This window comes from Palaemon carinicauda, chromosome 21 (genome assembly GCF_036898095.1).
Source record: "Palaemon carinicauda isolate YSFRI2023 chromosome 21, ASM3689809v2, whole genome shotgun sequence".
Classification (NCBI taxonomy): domain Eukaryota; kingdom Metazoa; phylum Arthropoda; class Malacostraca; order Decapoda; family Palaemonidae; genus Palaemon; species Palaemon carinicauda.
In genome coordinates, this window is record NC_090745.1 from 98,862,634 (window position 1) to 98,881,942 (window position 19,309).

A 19,309-nucleotide genomic window follows, 5' to 3' on the forward strand; every position below is an offset into this window, starting at 1 on the left:
ACCATTGGACATTGCCAGATTCTCCCCTTGCTAGGGGAATGGGGACACAAAAAATATATAAACATATCAGGTTACTCAAGGGAAATAGTTCATGCCGGCGGACGGGAGGCAATCATGCAGCATACCGAATTTGCTGTACCCCAAGAGAGGGGAAGATAAAGGAAAGAAGAAGCCCGTCATTCTTATCACTCATTACAGACTAATCCCGGGTAACATCTGCCCTCAACCGTCTGCTACTTGTCCAACAAGGGAGCTTGAGGTGTTTAGATCACATGTTGTCCGGCTACCACATGACCAATGGAAAACGTCTCCATGTTCCTGTGGGTTACATCTTGCAGGTAGTGGGCTGTGAAGGTCGTCTGACACTTCCACACGCCTGCTTGAAGTATCTGCACCAGAGAGTTGTTCTTTTTAAATGCTAGAGATGTGCTGATGCCCCTAACATCATGAGCTCTGGGTTTACGCCCTTGCGGGGGGAGTCAGGATCCAAGCAGAGATCCTATTCCTTGAGACTCGCCTTTTTACTCTACCCGTACTAACAAACATTCTGTTAACTTGGGACGAGCTCTTGTAGTAAGTTTGAGGTAACACCTTAGCGCCCTTACTGGGCAGAGTAACAGATGATCTGGTTCATGGGTTGTGGTGGCCTATGTGGTAATGCCCTGACTGGTGATCGCCAGACTGGGGTTCGAGTCTCGCTCAAACTTGTAAGTGCCTTCGGTCACTGCAACCTCACCATCCTTGTGAGCTAAGGATGGGAGTTTTTTTGGGAGGGAGCATAAGGTTTCTCTGCTGAGTCATCAGCAGCCATTGCCTGGCCCTCCTTGGTCCTTGCTTGGGTGAAGAGGGGGCTTGGGCACTGATCATATGTATATATAGTCAGTCTCTACGATATTGTCCTGCTTGATAAGGCAATGTCACTATCCCTTGCCTCTGCCATTCATGAGCGGCCTTTAACCTTTAAAAATTGGTTATAGAGCGAAGAGACTCAATCCGGTAAGATCTGAATTTAGGATCTGCTACAGCCAGATTTTGAGTCTTGGTAACAAACACAGGGACGAAGTTGAGCATTAGTTGTTGCCATCCCTTTGATTGGGGGGGGACATTGTAAGAAAGACCTTGTAACTCACTGACTCTTATGACCAAGGCCAGGGCGAGATGAAAACTGTCTTAAGTATCAGGTAAGGATCTGATAGCTGATGCAGCGGTTTGTAAGGGTTTGTAAGGGTTTGTCAGGGACCGTAGTATGTGAACTACGTTCCCGGGCGGGGAGTCTAACTTCTGGCTGAGGACTGGTACGCACCATACGCTCGAAACTCCATATGAGAGAAGATAATACCAACAAAGTGGAAATATTAACAATCTTCAGTCTAAAGGCGAGGCTCAAGGCTAAACGGTAGCCTTTCACCGCCAAGACAGAGCAGAGTTTTTCCTCCCGTAGGTATAACAAAAACTCCGCTATCACTGAGATCGTGACATCGAGAGGAGCGACAAGTTAAAAAAAGAGGGAGAAAGTGGATGACAAGGATGTGGTATCTTGTTCAAAGCATGGAGAACGTCCAAGGTTCGCCCCCATGTCCCAACCACCTCTACCACCGTCACTGCAGGTATCCTCCCACCAATGGATGGGCAAAAGGAATGGTCTCCTTAGCAGGATCGTTCACGTCCACCTCCTCTTCGTTCTCTGCCTTTCTTGCCCTGACCTCTTGGCAGGAAAAGGATCCTTACTGGTTTGTTTCAGTGCACTGCAAACTAAGTTCTCCTGAAGTCAAACTTAGGAGGTCTCAGCATTGGCGAGGCTGTTGCCTAAGAACTGGCTGCCATTACCCTTTGGAGAAGGGAGTCCTGGCTTGCCTTCTTCCAGTACTCAGCCACTGCTTTAATGTAATCAACATTAAAGAGAGAGAGTCCTCCCATCAACGAATTGCATAGTTTGAGGGCTTTCACCCTCAGTAACTGTCCGAGGAACATAACAATAACCATAAGGCCTCTTTCATGATATTGTAATTTCTCATCTGTTTTACATATGGCGGAGAAAGTAGTAGCGATTAGCCTCCCGTCCGCAGGAACTGGGAGACTCCTGCAACTTGCACATATGCCCTCTTACTGGCACTTCTACTTCAAGATGCCCTACACCTTTTACGCCCTTCTGCCAGTGATGTGGAAGGAATCTATTGACCCCTGGCCCGAGACGCTGAAAGGGGAATTATCCAGAAGTCAAATCCATAGAGGATCATCTGTCCTATACGGAGTCCCCTTCCTGCCTGATAAGGGGGCTCATTGAGTTCACAAACCATCGTGAATTGTGAAATACCAAACTATGGATTTCATCACTATTTTCATAAGAATAATTCATTTCTCATTTTGTGTATTAACTTAATTCTGTGAAAGTTAAATCAGTAAAGAAAGAACTTCATTGCCATTTTCCTGCATCCTGTCTTTTGAGGGATGTAAAATTAAATATCATAAGAAGTGATGCACTGAATCATAACTTTAAGATATTAACAACTCAGTTTAACTCATATAATAACCAAAATTAATGTGAAGCTTCAACTACAGTCAATTTTATTACCAGATTCTTCATAAGATCCCGATCCCTGGATGACTTTGGGGCAAAACAGGAGGAGGCACAACCTGCACAGGAATCTGTCTAAGAACAGCGCTCCTACTTCCTAGATCAGTTAGAGGAGAGACTTTCACTGAGGAACTAGATACCTCTAGAGGTACAGTACTGTACAGTATTTGGTGAGTACTTGCTATCAGTATAATTATTGATGGTAATTGGCCAGGACCGGTAACTACTTGCTGGACTGCCATGACAAGTTTATGAAACCTTGAAACATCCTTCGTTTTCGTAGGAACACTCGCAAGGGCACCGTGGGAGTCCTTGTGCTCAGGAGCTTGCTTGGGAGGAACTGGTATTGAGATTGCTCTTGGAAGAGCAGAGTTAGCATGGAAAGACTGAGGTGACAAAGAAGGAAGCCAGGGTTTTTTGCCTTCGAGGAAGACCCCGAAAGAGAGGAATACCTTTTAGACTTCTTGCGCCGTCTGCCAAATCTCACCTACTGGCAGGATGGCCATTACCGATACTCTTCACAGGGCGAGTCCTACTTATAAGAGCGACCTCTGCAAGCAGGACACAGGGAATGAGTATCGGTATCTACTGTGGATACGAAGGTGCCATACTGGCGCTCTTCAGGCCCAGAACAAGTCCGCATGACGATCCGCAGGAGAAACCAACCACACCTGAGATGAGAAAAAGAAAAACCAAGTTAGTCAAACAGGCAGTTAATTGTTTACATTAGAAATAGAGAGACTATGTCTGCACGCCACTGAACAAAAAGCAAACGTGGCGGTATAGCACAGTTGTATGTATGTGTGAGTGGGGTGGTCGGTACTATCCCCTAACCCCCTACTAAGTAGTGGTGGATAGTTATACCTTGTTAAAAGCCTTATGGCTAGTTTCCAGCTTTGCCAAAAGTACATGCCCTATAAAGACCAAAATGGTTTGTATAGTGTGTTGGAACAAACAAAAATGAATTACAATATGTAACGTTAACTTGAAATGGCCGTAAGATAGCTGGAAAACTTCAACTGTACTCTCTTCCTACGAGTAGTATTTCTGTGATGAAATCAAGTAGAATTAAAATTGTTCTGAGACATCTTAGAAGGTAATCAATAAGACATTAAATTTACATGAGTTTAGATGCACAAAAAAAGGTAAACTAAAGCATACCTGTACTTACTTTTCAAACCTGTTGACGCCTTTTTTGCGTAATAAGGCTATTTTCCCTTCATCTGTGTCTGGATCAATACTATCTGATACTGATGATGATGGTTCCTCCCTGAGAATATTCAAAGGATTAATAACTGAAGTATCTTTTAAAGAAATACAAATAAAAACAGAACAATGAAAATCCCTCATGAATTACATTATCAAGAACCTAGAATTAAAATTAGTTTCATACCATTGTACGATGATGGGGAGATATCAAGAGAGACATGTACGCTAAAGTTGTTGGCTAGCACAGCAAGCTAGTGAGTAACTAACTCACAGCTAATGCTATTATACATTAAGGCTGCATCAAAACTGGAAGGAACTAAACATAGCTGATGAGAATATCTTTGTCTAAACAACCCATGAAAACTTAACTACAGAAAATCTTTCTGCTTCCTATTTTCCTGATATTCTTTATTTTAATGCCTTATTTTTGGACTCCCATTAGGTTATCACTTCAATAAACTTTAAAAAAAAGTAAGTAAGTTCCCTCCGTACACTTTTCTTGTGCATTATAATTTCAACTTTACAGTAAGTTTTAATGAGGTATCCCTATTTATAACTATCTCGATAAACAGATTACTGATGTTACTTGCATTTATCAGAGTAAAAGGGGACGAAAAATTTCATAGCTTAGCATTTATGAGGGAAAAATCAGTGAATAATCAATATACAGTAATACACCACCCTATGTAGTTAATTGGTTCCAAGAGATCTAACACAAGGCTATTTTAGACTTAGGTCCCATTTTCACAATGTAAAGGGACTTGCATGCTCCCTATACATATAGCCCTATACCTATTATTTCATAAAAAAAGCAGATACTGTACCTATATTAACAAGCTTCCATGTGAAGAACAGTAGAGTACAGCAGAACACTTAATCATTATTTTACAACACAGGAACAGATGTATCATGAATTTTATTTTTGTATTTATCATTTAAGGATGGGCGACGTAAAGTCTTAAATGATGTCGAGGAGTATTACTATATGTAGAATATTATAATATACCAACAAGTATTCAAGATTGTGTGTTTTCTCTCCTTTCCCTATTATTAAAATTAAATTGTACTAATAAATATTTAGAAATACAGTATCATTACCAATGGCTTTAACATTTCAGAAATAGAATAAATATTATGAAAGTAGTAAATGGGATTTTTGTTTTGCCTAACTGGAATTAAAGGATATAAATGCTCTCAAAAGGATTCCTTGATGTTTTAAATTCTAAAAAGCTGTCCATAATATTCCCATTAGAAAAAAAGCCAGGCCAAAGACAAAACTTGCACTAGCTCCAAAGCTTAAGAGAACCATAATGGGTTTCAAAATAATTTCCATCATATTCAGTATCATCTCAACTCTCCAAATGTTCAATTAATTGGAGTTTGTCACAATCACTGCAAGTCAAATCAGAACTACAACTTTCCTAAATAAGCATCTCTACTATAATTAACCCTTTTACCCCCAGGCTATTTGGAAATTTCCAACCCTTAACCCTCATGGGGTTATTTTTTTTCAAGCACATTTTGCAGTAAATATTTTTTTAATTGCTCTAACAGCCTTAATTTTTGTCATAGAGAGGTCAGGTTGGTTTCATTCTCTTGGAAAATGCCGGAAGTTTCTCAAAAAAATTATCAAAAATATGCAAACAAAAATTTAAATAGCATTTTTTTGCAAGGACGTACCGGTACGTCCATGGGGGTAAAGGGATGGGTTTTGTGAAACGTACCAGTACGTCCTTTGGGGGTAAAAGGCATAATTAACCTATCTTTGCTATTAATAAAATTATTCAACAGTTTTATAGGTTTGGCAATGCATATAATATTGATAACACTTTCATTTAGATACAATAGGCTCAATTACAGCTGCAGTCAATCCACAAGTGAAAAATCCCTCAAAATTCCCTTCCAGCCAGCTTGAGATTTGATATATCAGGGACATATTGCTTAATCATTAAAGAAACCTAAGCATGATCGGGAATGGCCAGCTTAGTAAGAACCAAAAGCAAAATAAAAGGTTGAATTGAAGGATAAACAGTCCAGGTTATAACACCAGGAGCACTAGTGAATATAGAATCTCTGATAATTAAAGATAAATATGAAATTCACATCAGGTTGGGATAAAAATTATAAGATTACTATAGTCTGTGCATCTTGACATCTTAAATTAAAGAGTATGACTTATTTCAAGGTTTTCATTACTTATTAGATTTTGCCACTTACTACAAAAGGCTAGTGCCAGGTATATCCATGATTTCACCACAAAACTGGTCCAAAAAGGAATTGAAAAATCTAAACAGTTTATACTTAAAAGATTAAAATTGCTTCTTTCAACTAATTAACTAAAGTGAAAGAAACCCTTTGTGATTAAATTAAGAATTCAACTTAATGCCCTCACTCTTCAGCTTTCATAAAAGTTCCAAGGTCATTCCCAGAAGAAAAATATTTTCCTGTCCCAGTTACAACAGTTATGACTGTTTTTGGGTCAGCTCCAGCTTCAAGTAATGCTTCCATGAAACTATTGTACATCTGAAACCAAGGAAAAGTTCCATTAAAGGGATATTCAGCCTTATTGAAACTTCTCTTTATTATCAGTTTTCCAATACATTTTTCACCTCTATCATAATTAGTCAAGTGTAGAAATCCAAGTCTTGAATTACAGTTACAATGTGTAAAAGTAAGGAACCTTTACAGTTTTTCCATTACCATAATACAACACAGTTTATGCAAAAGTCAGCTAAAACCCTGTTTATCTATAAATTAAAGTTATCTCTTTTAGAAAAACTATGAATTTTAATGCAACTTGTATTTTTCCTAGATATACAAACCTGAGTCATTTATATGGGTTTACTCCAAAGTCAATTTACTATGACCAGAGAGAAAGAAAAGGTGCCTAACTGGTAACTATATAATAGGCTACTAGGCAACTCCACTGATGGGCAGCATCATGTTACTACAAAGCAAGATTCATTCTATCCTGGTCAACCCTTGAGGGATGGTGGAGGTGGGACCTTTGCATAAAATGACCCAGTTTTGTATAGCTAGAAAAAATACAATTTGTATTAAACATTGGAAGTCTGTTCCTATGCAGATACAAGCTTCTAAGTTATTTAAATGGGGAGTCTTTCATAACTGGGAGGAAGTCTTCGTTAAGAGGAGGTCCCCTTAAGCTCTATATCATAAAAGAACAAAGTAATACCTAAATGAATAAATATACAAATTTTGACAGTCCACTCGGCTGATGAAAAGGCGGGGCTAAAGAGTCTGTTCCCTCCAAGTCATTGACCCAAACAGAGATGAATCAATAACAAGAACACTATCAAAAGGATCATGTCAATATGAGACATACTGAACAAAAAAGGTCATCCTTACCTGGGTAAGTGAGAGTACTCCCAGGTCCACTGTTTGGAGGAAGCAGATATAAGCTAACTTGATCCACTTTTTCACACCTTTACAATGAAGACGATACATGATGCTGTGACAAAGGGCTATGTCTCCCGTAAGAGCAAGGATTTAATTAGTTGCTGTCCCGCAACAATAAGACTTTAAGAGAAGGTATTCAGATATCCCCAGGTACAGTCTTTTAAATAGTGGCCTGTGAATGTGGTCTGCCTCTTCCAAAACCCTGCACTAAGGATCTAGACCACTGAATGGTTCTTGCAGAATGCGAAGGCTGCGACAGGACCAGGAATGTCATGTGCTCGATGGTAGGTCCCTGGTGGTACTTCCCCCGAGGATTTATAGGATCTCCTAATAGTCTCCCGCAACCAAAAGGAAATCATGTTTTTAGAAAACTCCTTTTCTGGGCTCCGACTCGTGCCGCCCAGTGAAATGCTCCTTTTACATCATTTCTAAGGTAAAAACTGCTATGAATTTACCAGAGAAAAATTTGTATAGGAATGCTAGGTTGAACCCAGCTCACTCACCTTAATAAGGTGTCGGTATAATACTGGGGCGCTGAATAAATCACAACCAGAGGCCTCGCACCATTTAGATATCTCCTGTCAATATCCCCGAACAGCGAGGTGCCGTTCAACATCCTACTACTACTAGCAATCCCACGCCAGTGACGTCACTCCTTTTAATAGCACGTTCTTTCAAACACTTATTTTGCCTTGGTGTGTGAATTTCGCTGGTTTTTCCTGGATTTACCTCAAGATGTCGGACTCTACTGTCACTCCATCTAAGTTAAGTACCAGATCTATGAGTTTTGAAATTTTGGAGGGGGCCTTGCCCTTTTTTGCTTATATTATAACAGCTTTATTTTTCACGACCCCGCGTGGGTCTTTCATGGCGCTCGGCTCCCTCCTCTCTCTCTCTCTCGTTTCGTTCTTAACGCTTTTCAATGAGTCTTCTATACTGATTGTTTCTCGTTATGAACTTTCTGGATATCCACGGTTCACACACACCGTATTAATTTATTATTTTGATGCCCTGTTATTACGATAACAGTTATTACGATATAAGTGAGCGTTAGGTTGGCATGACTGGTCGCCTTCGGGCGTTTCTATTCCAATAATATTATTACTTGGATTATTTACGTTCGCACGCCACGGACTTGCTTCTCATTTTAACGTCATTCGTTTTTCTTGCATTAGTTCGAGGGTCTTTCATGAGTCAGCTATTAGTTTTTCATTTTGTTAGCACTTCATTGACTCTGTGTTATGTTGGTAGCCCTGCCTACTCCCAGCGCCGTCAGGCTTGCTTCTCCTGTCTCATGTTCATTCCCTCGTTTCTTTTACGATTGATGTATAGTTAATTTTATTATTATCATCCAAATTCCTTTTTGGAGCAACCCATACTGAAGAACAGATTAAAACATTAGGTCTGAAAGGAGCTGTCCTCTTCAGGTCTTCAGGTATTTCCTGACTGCAGTTACGGGACAGAGTAACAAATCATCAGTTACCTCTTTGAGAGTCAAGATCATGAAAGAGTCGAATCTGGTGTCATTACTAGAAGGGTTTTAGGTTTTAGCCACAAACTCAGGAACAAAAGAGAAGGATAATTCTCTCCACACCTTTGAATGTCAAATAAAATAACATAAGCCATGCATCTCACTTACCCTCTTGGCTGAGGCTAGGGAAAGAAGGAAGAGTGTTTTTAGGGGTAGATCTCTGCCCAGGGCTTTACATAAGGGTTCGTAAGGTGCCACCTTGAGGGATCTAGGAACCTTAATCACATTGAAAGATTGGGGTTTGAGTTCCTGAGGAGGGCCTGTTCGAAGCTCATGATGAGAGCTGAGAGTTCCCATGAGGAGGAGAGATTGAGTCCCTTCAGCTTAAAGACTTGGCTAAAGGACGAAAGATAACTTTTTATCGCTGTGACTGAAACTCGTTCCTCAGGAACACTAAAAAGTCTGCAACTAGTCTATGACACCAATCCCAGAAACTTAATAACTTGGCCTTGTAGACTGCTGCGGAAGACTTTCGAAGGTATCAGGAAAGTTATTCCGTAGTCTGTCCCCACAAGTCTCTCTTTCGGACAAGATAATGGATAACCTCCAGCCATAAAGAGATAGTACCACCTCATGGAACTTTTAAACATGTGGTTGACACAGTAGGATTGGCCATTCTGGAAATTCTCTTGGAACTTAAACGAGAAGATCCAGCAGGTATGGATACCCCTCTGCTTGGGGCCACTTTGAAGCAAATAGTGTTACTTTGTCTTCTTGGGACAGGCAGATTCTGTTCAGTACTTGACGAATTAGACAAAACCTAAGAACAGCGTAAAAATCCAATCCGTCACATGGACCATAGCATGTGAGCTCTCATAAGCTTTAGCAACAATACCATGGTACAACAAACACAATAAGGAGAACTGCAAGGGTAATCCAAAAAGTCGTAAACATAGAGTGGCAAGGATGAAGAGAAGCTTCTTAACGTGACCAGGAGAGAAGCGGGATTTGCCTCGCAGTAGCTTTTGACACTGCCCAGCAGTGGAGTTACCTAGTAACCTATTATATAGCTACCACTTCGGCAAATTTCCTTTCTTTCTGGAAGTAGTAAATCAACTTAGGAGTAGGCCCATATACAGTACTGTACTGTAAATGACTCGGAAGTTTGTATGCTCATGGGAACAAACATTTCTTTCATATAAATTCATCATTTATATATACTGTACAGCAGTTCCACATTCAAGGACTTCAGATGCCCAGATATGAAAGCATTTTTTTGTCCAACAGTAAGATCACTAGTAATTATACGAATGAGGCCCCTACAGTGAACTCTATATTAGGATGTCTCAGACAATGTACAGGTACACAGTCTTTTCTCCAACAGACAAAAGACCATTAGTAGCTCTAGAAATGAGGCACCTTGTTAAGCATGTCAATATAATCATTACAGTTTAAATATTCTCTTCTCAGCTTTTACCCATTTCCATATGGAGGGTCACCGTTATGAATGAGTTGTCGTCATCAATTTCTGTTATGTTTTGTTTTCTTTAATAGCTGTCCAAAGTAAATCTTTCTCTACACAATCTCATCATCTCTTTCTTGGTCTTCCTCTCTTCCTTCATCTCTGAACTTCCATTTCCATTATGTGTCTTCCAACATGATGTTTATCCCTTCTTAACAAGTGTCCATACCATCTAAGCCTTCCCTCCTGTATTTTTTTTAATACTTCAATCATATTAGTTAATTCTCTTACATACTTTAAATCCTATCCTCCCTTACTACTCCAGATATCCATCTCAACATTCTCTCCTATGCTATATCCCTCATCTTCTCCTCTGTCTTCCTCATACTTGCTGTTTCTGTTCCCTATAAAATGGATGGTCTTACAACTGTCCTATGAAACTTTCCTTTCGATCTCGGAGGAACCTCTTTGTCACAGAGGACCCCAGATGTAGACCCCCAGTTGTTTCATTCTGCCTGGATTCAACATCTCCCCTTATGATCCATCCTTCCATTAACCTCTACTGTGAATTTTAAGTACTTGAACTTCTATACTCTCTTGATTTCTTCCCCATCCATTTTTATGCTCTGTCCACCATCTTCAGTAATACTTAGACACATTTAGTCAGTCTCTGACCTGCTTATTCTCATTCCTCTATAGCGCTGACCACTAGTGTAATCCAATTGCTATCTTAAATCCAATTACTATCTCAAATCTGCCTGTCTCTCCAACACTGCTTCTCACTCTAGTATGCATATTCCTGTACATCTTAATAATTCTGACATTTTTCTGGTACCATCTCCCTCAAACATCTCCATATTTCTTGTCTTGGTAGCCTACTCTGGCATACACCTTTTTAAGGTCTATGAATACCAGATGCAAGTCTCACTGTTTTTCTCTGCATTCCTCCATCAACTGCCTTATGCAAAATATTCCATTCATTGCGCTGCTTCCCTCCATAAATCCTAATTGTTCTTTCCCTATATATAACTGATCTATTTGAACTTTTTCACCGATCTTAATATACTTCATTACATTTTATCCTCATTTCTTATACAGTACATTATATATTTTACTGGTACTGTACAATATTTGTTATTTCTCTACTTCCCTTTTACAATTAGCTGCTTTCCCTATTGGAGCCTTTGGGTTTGTAGCACTCTGCTTTTACAACTACAGAAGTAGCTTGACTAGTGTAATAATAATAAAAAAAGAAAAATACCAAGTTTATTTCATATAGCAGCGAAGTTAGTCTGCCATTAGATGACTATGTAGTGATCAAGAAACATGAGCCCTCACTCTGATAGAATTCAAAAGTTTTGACTGAAGTTAAATTTATAAGTAACCATTGATCCTATTCCTATCTATTCAAAATAGCTTCTCCTCAATCTTGTTAACAAACATGCTGGTAAAAAAAAAAAAAAAAAACCATATCATAAATATAATGACATAGTCAAGAGATAATAGCCAAAAGTAAATTATGTTATGAAACCCCCGTCATGCGATATTTATATCACCTTTGACTTACTAAAGTACAGTGTGTTTGTTTGATATTAATAAATGCATTGCACAACATACTGTATTGTAATATTGTACATTGACATTTATGTGAACCAGTTTTTGACTGGTTAAAATAAGCTAAGTCATCAAAATATTAAACTACTGAACAAAAATTATGAATAATAATTGTAGCAATCTATTAGTCAGCCTTCATTAATCGTGGGTTCTTGCTTCGTGGCTTTAGTTTTTTGCGTATAAGAACAACGCAATACCTATAAAAAAAATCTTATCAGCGATAAAATTTCACGCTTCGCCCAGCACATCCGAGCTCACGCGTCTTACTCTGCCCCACTCTTTCTCTCAGCCACCTTACGTGTACCACATCTCGCTGAAGCCGCCACCTAACCCACGCTGTATTCTGCCCACCTTTGCCTTTACTTCAATATCATGGCCCCCAAGCATGCTCCTGCTACTTTTGGTGAAGGGTCTGCCAAACGGCAGTGGAAGGTCATGACTCTTGAAGAAAAGGTAAAATTGCTCGACAAGTGTAAGGAAGGGATAAAGTATACTGCCATTAGAAGACTTTGGTGTTAACGAGAGTACCAAGCAGTATACAGTGAAGAACTAAGCAAATATTCGAGCTGCAGTAGCAGCTAGTGCGCCTCGCAGCGCTAAGACTGCCTCAAGGGTGAAGGAAAAGGGCATGCTGAAAATGGAGAATGCATTACAAAGGAGTATAGTCATTGACTCACTCGCCATCCGGGAGAAGACCAAATCTCTCCATCAACGTTTCTCGGAGGAAGGGCCCCCAGCCGTCGACTAGCCAAGGTGCCACAACCTCACAGACGCCTTTCCAAGCCTCAGCGGACCATGTGGCAGCTTAAGAAGCTCATCGAGGAGAAGGGGTACGCTCCAGAGCAGGTTTGGAACATGGATGAAACCGGAAAGTTTATGGACATTTCATATTCAAAATCAGCTTTAGGTAGCAAATGTTAAAATTTCGTTTCACATTACTGGAGCATGACTTAATGTTGACACGTGTTTGCCGTAATTTACAATATTTCTACAAAGTTCGAATTATTTTTTGATAACCTTTAGTTACTGTACAAAACTGTACTGTACAGCATTTGGCTTATTATTCAACTCTGCATTTTGAGTGTGCATGATTATTCAAATCTTGATTTAATTTTCCTAACATGTGACTGCCATAGATGCGTTCAGTACAGTTTTACGTACGATCTAGTTTGCCATTTTGAATCTTTTTTTGGTACAGTGCTCTCAGTTACTGTACGGTACTGTACACTATTTATTATTAAAATCTTTGACTTTGGAGTGTGCATGAATTTTCAAACCTCGTTTAGTTTACCTAACGTAGGTGTGTTCAGTAAGGTTTTACGTACGATCTAATTTGGACATTTTAAATGTTTTTTTCTTTTGGTACTTTGTTACTGAACAGTACTGTGTTTGACTTATTATTAAGATCTTTGCATTTTGAGTATGCGTGAATATTCAAATCTTGTTTAATTTCCTTAACATTGAGACACGTGGCTGCCATAGATGCATTCGGTAAGGTGTTATGTACAATTGGCCATTTGAATAATTTTTTGCTACTGTACAGTATTTGATTTATTATAAAATCTTTGCGTTTTGAGTGTGCGTGAGTGTTCAAACTTTGTTTAATTTCCTTAACATAGAGACACATGTCTACCATAGGTGCGTTCAGTACTCTTTAACGTACGATCTAATTTGGCCATTTATAATATTTTTTTGGTGCTTTCAGTTACTGATTGGCACAGTATTTGATTTATTATTAAAATCTTTGCATTTTGATTGTGAGTGAATGTTCAAATCTTGTTTAAATAACCTCCCTAACGTAGAATAACAGGCAGTACAGCTACAGTGCTGTATTTGAATGTAAATATTTTTTTTTTTCTTTTTCACAGGCTTTTTTGGAAGAAGATGCCTCAAAAGACTTACATAGCTGAGGAGGAACACCGTGCACCCGGCTTTAAGGCAGCAAAGAACAGGTAGGGTAATGTTGTTAATTTTTCTCCGTTCTTTTCTACAGTACTGTACTGTGTATACGTAAATCTAAATATGAGCTGTGAAAATTAATTTTTACAAGTATTTCTACTTTATAAGTACTGTACTGCAGTTTGATGAACTGTAATTCTAATGTACCCCTTTCTGTCTTCTCCAGGTGTACGTTGATGTTGTGCGGTAACGTTCCCAGCCATCTTATAAAGCCTGGCTTTATTCATAAGTCAGCAAGGCCCCGTGCACTTCAACGTCTCAACCTACATTTGTTGCCTTTGCATTGGATGTAGAATAAGAAAGCATGGACGACATGCAAACTTTTTCAAAGCTGGTTTCAAGGATGCTTCTTGCCAGAGGTCAAGGACTACTGTGATAAGAAGCGCCTGATGTTCAAGGTTCTCATCACCCTCGGCAGCACTCCCGGACATCCATCCAACGTTGGTGTGACGGAGCCTAATGTTCAAGTGATTGTTTTACCTCCGAACACCACTACCTAGATTCAGCCTATGGACCAGGGAATAATCAAGAACTTTCAGGCCCATTACCCACTACAGCCAGCGCGTGATGGCAATACTCCAAATTGCCACCAACAACGACCTTGACCTCAACATGATGGACTACTAGAAGAGGTTCCTGATAGCAGACTGTCTGTCTGTTGTCCAGGAGTCCTTCCAGGATGTACAACCAGAGACCGTCAATGCCTGCTGGAAACGTGTGTGGCCAGGGTGCGTTACGGACTCGAAGGCTTCACTTCTGACGAAGCCTTTAACCATACTTTAAAGAGGATATGGAGTTTTTATGATAAAACAAAGTTTTATGAATACTTACCTGGCAGTTATATATATATAGCTGAGTCTCCAACTGCGGCAGAATTTAATAAAAAATCGCGGAAACCGCCTTGTGGTGGTTGTGTGGTTAGATGGTTAACAACCCTTACAGGGTGGTACTTGGAATCATTCCCGTTTTCTGTTCCTCAGATTATCTTTGCCCGTCCTGTCTCCTGAGGGGAGGTGGGTGGGCTTTAAAATATATATATAACTGCCAGGTAAGTATTCATAAAACTTTGTTTTATCATAAAAACTCCATTTTTATGAATAGTACTTACCTGGCAGTTATATATATATAAAGCTGATTCACACATTTGGAGGAGGGAAACAGACAGAAAAACATAGTTGGGAAAACAACAAAAGAGTTGTAGGAGAACAAACACCTTGATTCCTTACCTGCTAAGGAAGCTGACTTCAAAGGTAACTGCCTCTAGAGTCGCTTTCCCTTAGGAGCGTTCAGCCAGGAGTAGACCTGCTACGCTGCAAACAACTCAATCGAGTCTGTCAAAGGGGTAGGACCAACAACTTGACTAGACTTCAGAAACTACCTTCCCATATAATAAAAACCTGCAACCTTACTAAAGCTAACCACCTAACCTTGCAGAAATAGATATAAACTATCTATTTGGACCGAGGGAACCGTACCACAAGACGAGGACCTCAGACAACCATAAAAAACACAAACCCATATACAAGTACATAAACTAAGGTTGAGTGGGGGTAGTAACTCCTTTGCCTAATACAGAAGCCGCAGCTACGTATGGGCCCAAGGTATAACACTTGTCATAGTCCACTCTTACCCCTCTGAGGTAATGAGAAGCGAAGACAGAGTTGCTCCTCCAGAACGTTGCGTCCATGATCTGCCTAACTGACATATTTTTCCGGTATGCCAGCGAAGCAGCAATGGCCCTTACTTCGTGAGCCCGTACTTTTAACAGAGCGAAGTATTCTTCCTCACTAAAGAGGTGGGCTTCCCTAATAGTTTCCCTCAGGAAAAAGGACAAAGCGTTCTTTGACAGGGGTTTTTGAGGATCCTTCACCGAACACCATAAGGAGTTGGAAGCACCCCTCACACTCTTAGTGTGGGCCAAATAAGCCTTGAGAGCCCTAACCGGGCAGAAGAGGCTTTCCTGTTCCTGACCCACTAGATTCGTGAAGTTAGGGACTTCAAAAGTCCTGGAATGAATGAATGATTTAAAGTTTTCAGGCATCCAGACATCTAAGGTCATTGACGCCGGTAACATTTAATTTATGTATACAAAAGTAAAAAATGAAATAAAATAAAAAATTAAAGAGTATTCAATTAAAATCATAAAAATTGAATGTCATAAAAGTTAAATATTTTTCAGAAGACCTGCTTCTGAAAGAAATCTAAAAATGCGACTTGCATGGTAGGACACATCATTTCCAAGAATCTTGGCAAGGATGAACCTGCCACCCTCACCTCGAGCCTCAAACAAATATCTATTCCGCAAGATGTTATAATTGGGGCATTCGGTCAACAAATGCCTTACTGTTAGAGGTACTAAACAGTTGTCACAATACAGTTGCTGTTGGCCCTTCAGCAGAAACTCATGTGTCAACCGAGTGTGACCAATACGGAGACGACAAAGAGACGTCTCCCATTTTCGGGGCATCATATTATACCTCCAAGGAGATATGTCATTTGTTACTTCCCTCATTTTATTGCCATCTTGACTATCCCATTGCTGTTGCCATTTATTGCAAACCAATTTCTTGATGTCAGGTAAGAAATCATTACAAGGAATGGGATACCTTCTTGGCAGCAACTCGGATGCAGCCTCCTTAGCCAGTGAATCTGCCTTCTCATTCCCGGACACACCTACATGTGCTGGAACCCAACAAAATTGAACTGTTATACCTCTCCGTCCAATAAGGAAAAGCCATTCTAAAATCTTTAAAACTAGAGGGTTATTAGAATTAAAAACTTCCATAGCTTGAAGGACACTCCTTGCATCACTAAAAATTGTAAAATTACCCTCCTTCTCCAACGCTATTTTCTCAATAGCGGTTAATATGCCATACAGTTCGGCAGTAAATATGGAAGCGGTCAGAGGAAGTGCACCTCTACAATTAAAACCATTACTATGTACTCCAAATCCAACGCCAGCATCAGATTTGGAGCCATCAGTATAGATAAAAGAGGATCCTCTATGTTCTTTAACATGTTCATTAAAAAGAGACCTGGCTTCTATGTCTGACATATTCTTCTTATCTCCAATAAAATATTTACAAAAAGATATCTCTGGTAACTTCCATGGAGGCGTTGATGATACCTTGAATGGAAGTACCTTATTTCTAATTATATCCAGACTATTTAATAATCGTTTCACCCGAAAGCCATAAGGTTGAGGAGATTTTGGGTGCAACTCAAAGTATGATGCGTGTCTTACAAGGCTTGCAGTCTGAAAGGCTAGAGAGTTAGGGAGTCTTTGCAATCTAAACCAATACCGAAGAATGGAAGACATTCGGTAAAGGTCTAGAGGTATCTCTCCAGCATCAACGAGGAGACTTGGGATAGGCGAGGTTTTAAAAGCTCCAGTAGACAATCTAATACCTGCATGATGTATCGAATCTAATATTTCTAACCGGCTTGGGGTGGCTGAAGAATATACCTCACAACAATAACTAATTTTGGAAAAAATCAAGGCCTTGTATAATTTTAAAATAGTATTGCGGTCTGGCCCCCATGATGTATGGGACAATACTTTTAAGATATTCAGAGCTTCAACACATTTAGCTTTTAGCGCTTTTAGGTGAGAAACCCATGTAAGTCTACAGTCAAATATCAAACCTAAAAATTTGGTTTCCGATACACATGGTATCCGTTGACCTTTAATGTATATATCCGGGTCTGGATGTACTCCCCGGATACGACAAAAATGGACAATGGTAGTTTTACTTGTCGAGAACTTAAATCCATTCATGTCAGCCCACTGGATAATTTTATCAATAGAGAGTTGGATTTTTCTCTCAACCATTGCCATTCTAGTGCCAGCAAATGATATTGAGAGATCATCCACAAATAATGTTGAGAGAACATCCTGGGGAATGGCTGAGGATATCCCATTAATTGCTAGTGCAAAAAGGGTTACACTCAGCACACTACCCTGAGGAACTCCTTCTTCCTGGCATTTACTCTCTGATAGAGTTTCCCCCACTCTCACTTGAAAAACTCTACGTGAAAGAAATGCCTGAATAAATAGTGGCAGCTCTCCTCTCAATCCCAATTCATGAATGGTTTTAAGAATACCATATCTCCATGTGGTATCATATGCCTTTTCAAGGTCAAAAAATACTGTAACATGGTGCTGTTTGGAAGCAAAGGCTTCACAAATAGAAGACTCAAGTCGTATCAACACATCAGTCGTTGAGTGCATTTTTCGGAATCCACATTGAATCGGTGATAAAATACCTTTCTTTTCAAGGTACCATATCAGCCTTGCATTGACCATCTTCTCCATGATTTTACATAAACAAGATGTCAATGCAATAGGACGATAGTTTGCTGCTAAAAACTTGTCTTTACCGGGTTTTAAAAAGGCTAAAATAATGGCTAGTTCCCAAACACTTGGGTAACTATGATCATGCCATATTCTATTAATAATGCTTAAAATAAATAGCTTTGTATTAAAATGTACATGTTTAATCATTGCATATGGAATTCCATCGGGTCCAGGGGCTGTATCGTTGCAATGAGCAAGTGCGGAATCAAATTCTCTTTTAGTGAAAGGAGAATTATACGACTCTTCCCTTCTTGTTGCAAAATTTAAAATTTTCTTTTCTTCAGTGCTCCTATACTGGTGACCAGGGGCTCCTTCACACTTGCTGGATACATCTGAAAAATGATTAGCCAGGGCATTGCTAACTTCATTTGCTTCAGTTACATACTGGCCATTCACCTTCAACACTGGTGGTGGGTTGGGGGTGAATTTGCCAGCTATCTTTTTTACTTTCCTCCACACAGAAGATGGTGGTGTTCTACTGTTAATGGAGGAAACAAAAGACATCCATGACTGGTGCCTTGCTTCTTTCATGGCACGACGGAACTGTGCTCTACATTTCTTGTACATAGTTAAATTCTCATCAGTTCGGAGTCTACGCAATCGTGTTAGAGATCTTCTTGTGGCTCTGTGGAGTGCAGTTAGTTCTGAAGACCACCACGGGACTGGTCGTCGTTTGAATAACCCTGTTGTTTTGGGAATTGAATTGACTCCTGCTGTATGAAGAGTTCCATTCAGTAGGTCTATAGCATCATCAACACTTTCAAACTGTTCTGCTCTCCCTTCGATTTCACTTAGCTCGGAAAATTTAACCCAGTCTGCCTTGTCTAGATTCCAACGTGGCGATCTTTGCAAAGGCGGACCCTTGTTGGTGTTTATAATGATTGGTGCATGATCACTAGTATGCCAATCATCTAATGTCCTCCAATCAAAATCAAGAAGGCAGTTAGAGCTTGCAATTGAAAGGTCAATGCATGACAAAGTACCTGTCTGAACATGGAAGTGTGTGGGCTCTCCTGTATTAAGGAGTCCCACATCCTCATTCTCCACAATTGATGAGATAATATTGCCCCTTGTGTTTGCTAAAATATCACCCCATAAAGGATGTCTACCATTCATATCTCCCAGTAAGAGAAAAGGTTGCGGGAGTTGTTGAATGACCTCTGCTAAATCATCATATAAAATATTATCATTTGGAGGTAAGTACAGAGAGCATATTGTATATTTTCTCCCTATATCAATTTGTAC

The 19,309-nt window shown here is 39.7% G+C and overlaps 2 protein-coding genes across 8 annotated transcripts in view; both read right to left on the bottom strand.

Annotated features, from left to right (window-relative positions):
• LOC137615345 (inactive phospholipase C-like protein 1) overlaps nucleotides 1-19,309 on the bottom strand; it is a 1,261,629-nt gene that overhangs the window by 245,900 nt on the left and 996,420 nt on the right. The gene's annotated exons all lie outside the window — the stretch shown is intronic.
• The window catches only part of LOC137615349 (enoyl-CoA delta isomerase 2-like), a 145,480-nt gene that overhangs the window by 81,356 nt on the left and 44,815 nt on the right, over nucleotides 1-19,309 (bottom strand). For all 5 annotated transcript variants that reach the window (XM_068345157.1, XM_068345158.1, XM_068345154.1 and 2 more), the window contains exons 4-5: nucleotides 6,177-6,307; nucleotides 3,747-3,845 (exon numbers count right to left, since the gene is read on the bottom strand). In XM_068345157.1, coding sequence (XP_068201258.1) covers nucleotides 3,747-3,845; nucleotides 6,177-6,307 — 230 coding nt within the window. The remainder of the gene's footprint in view (nucleotides 1-3,746; nucleotides 3,846-6,176; nucleotides 6,308-19,309) is intronic.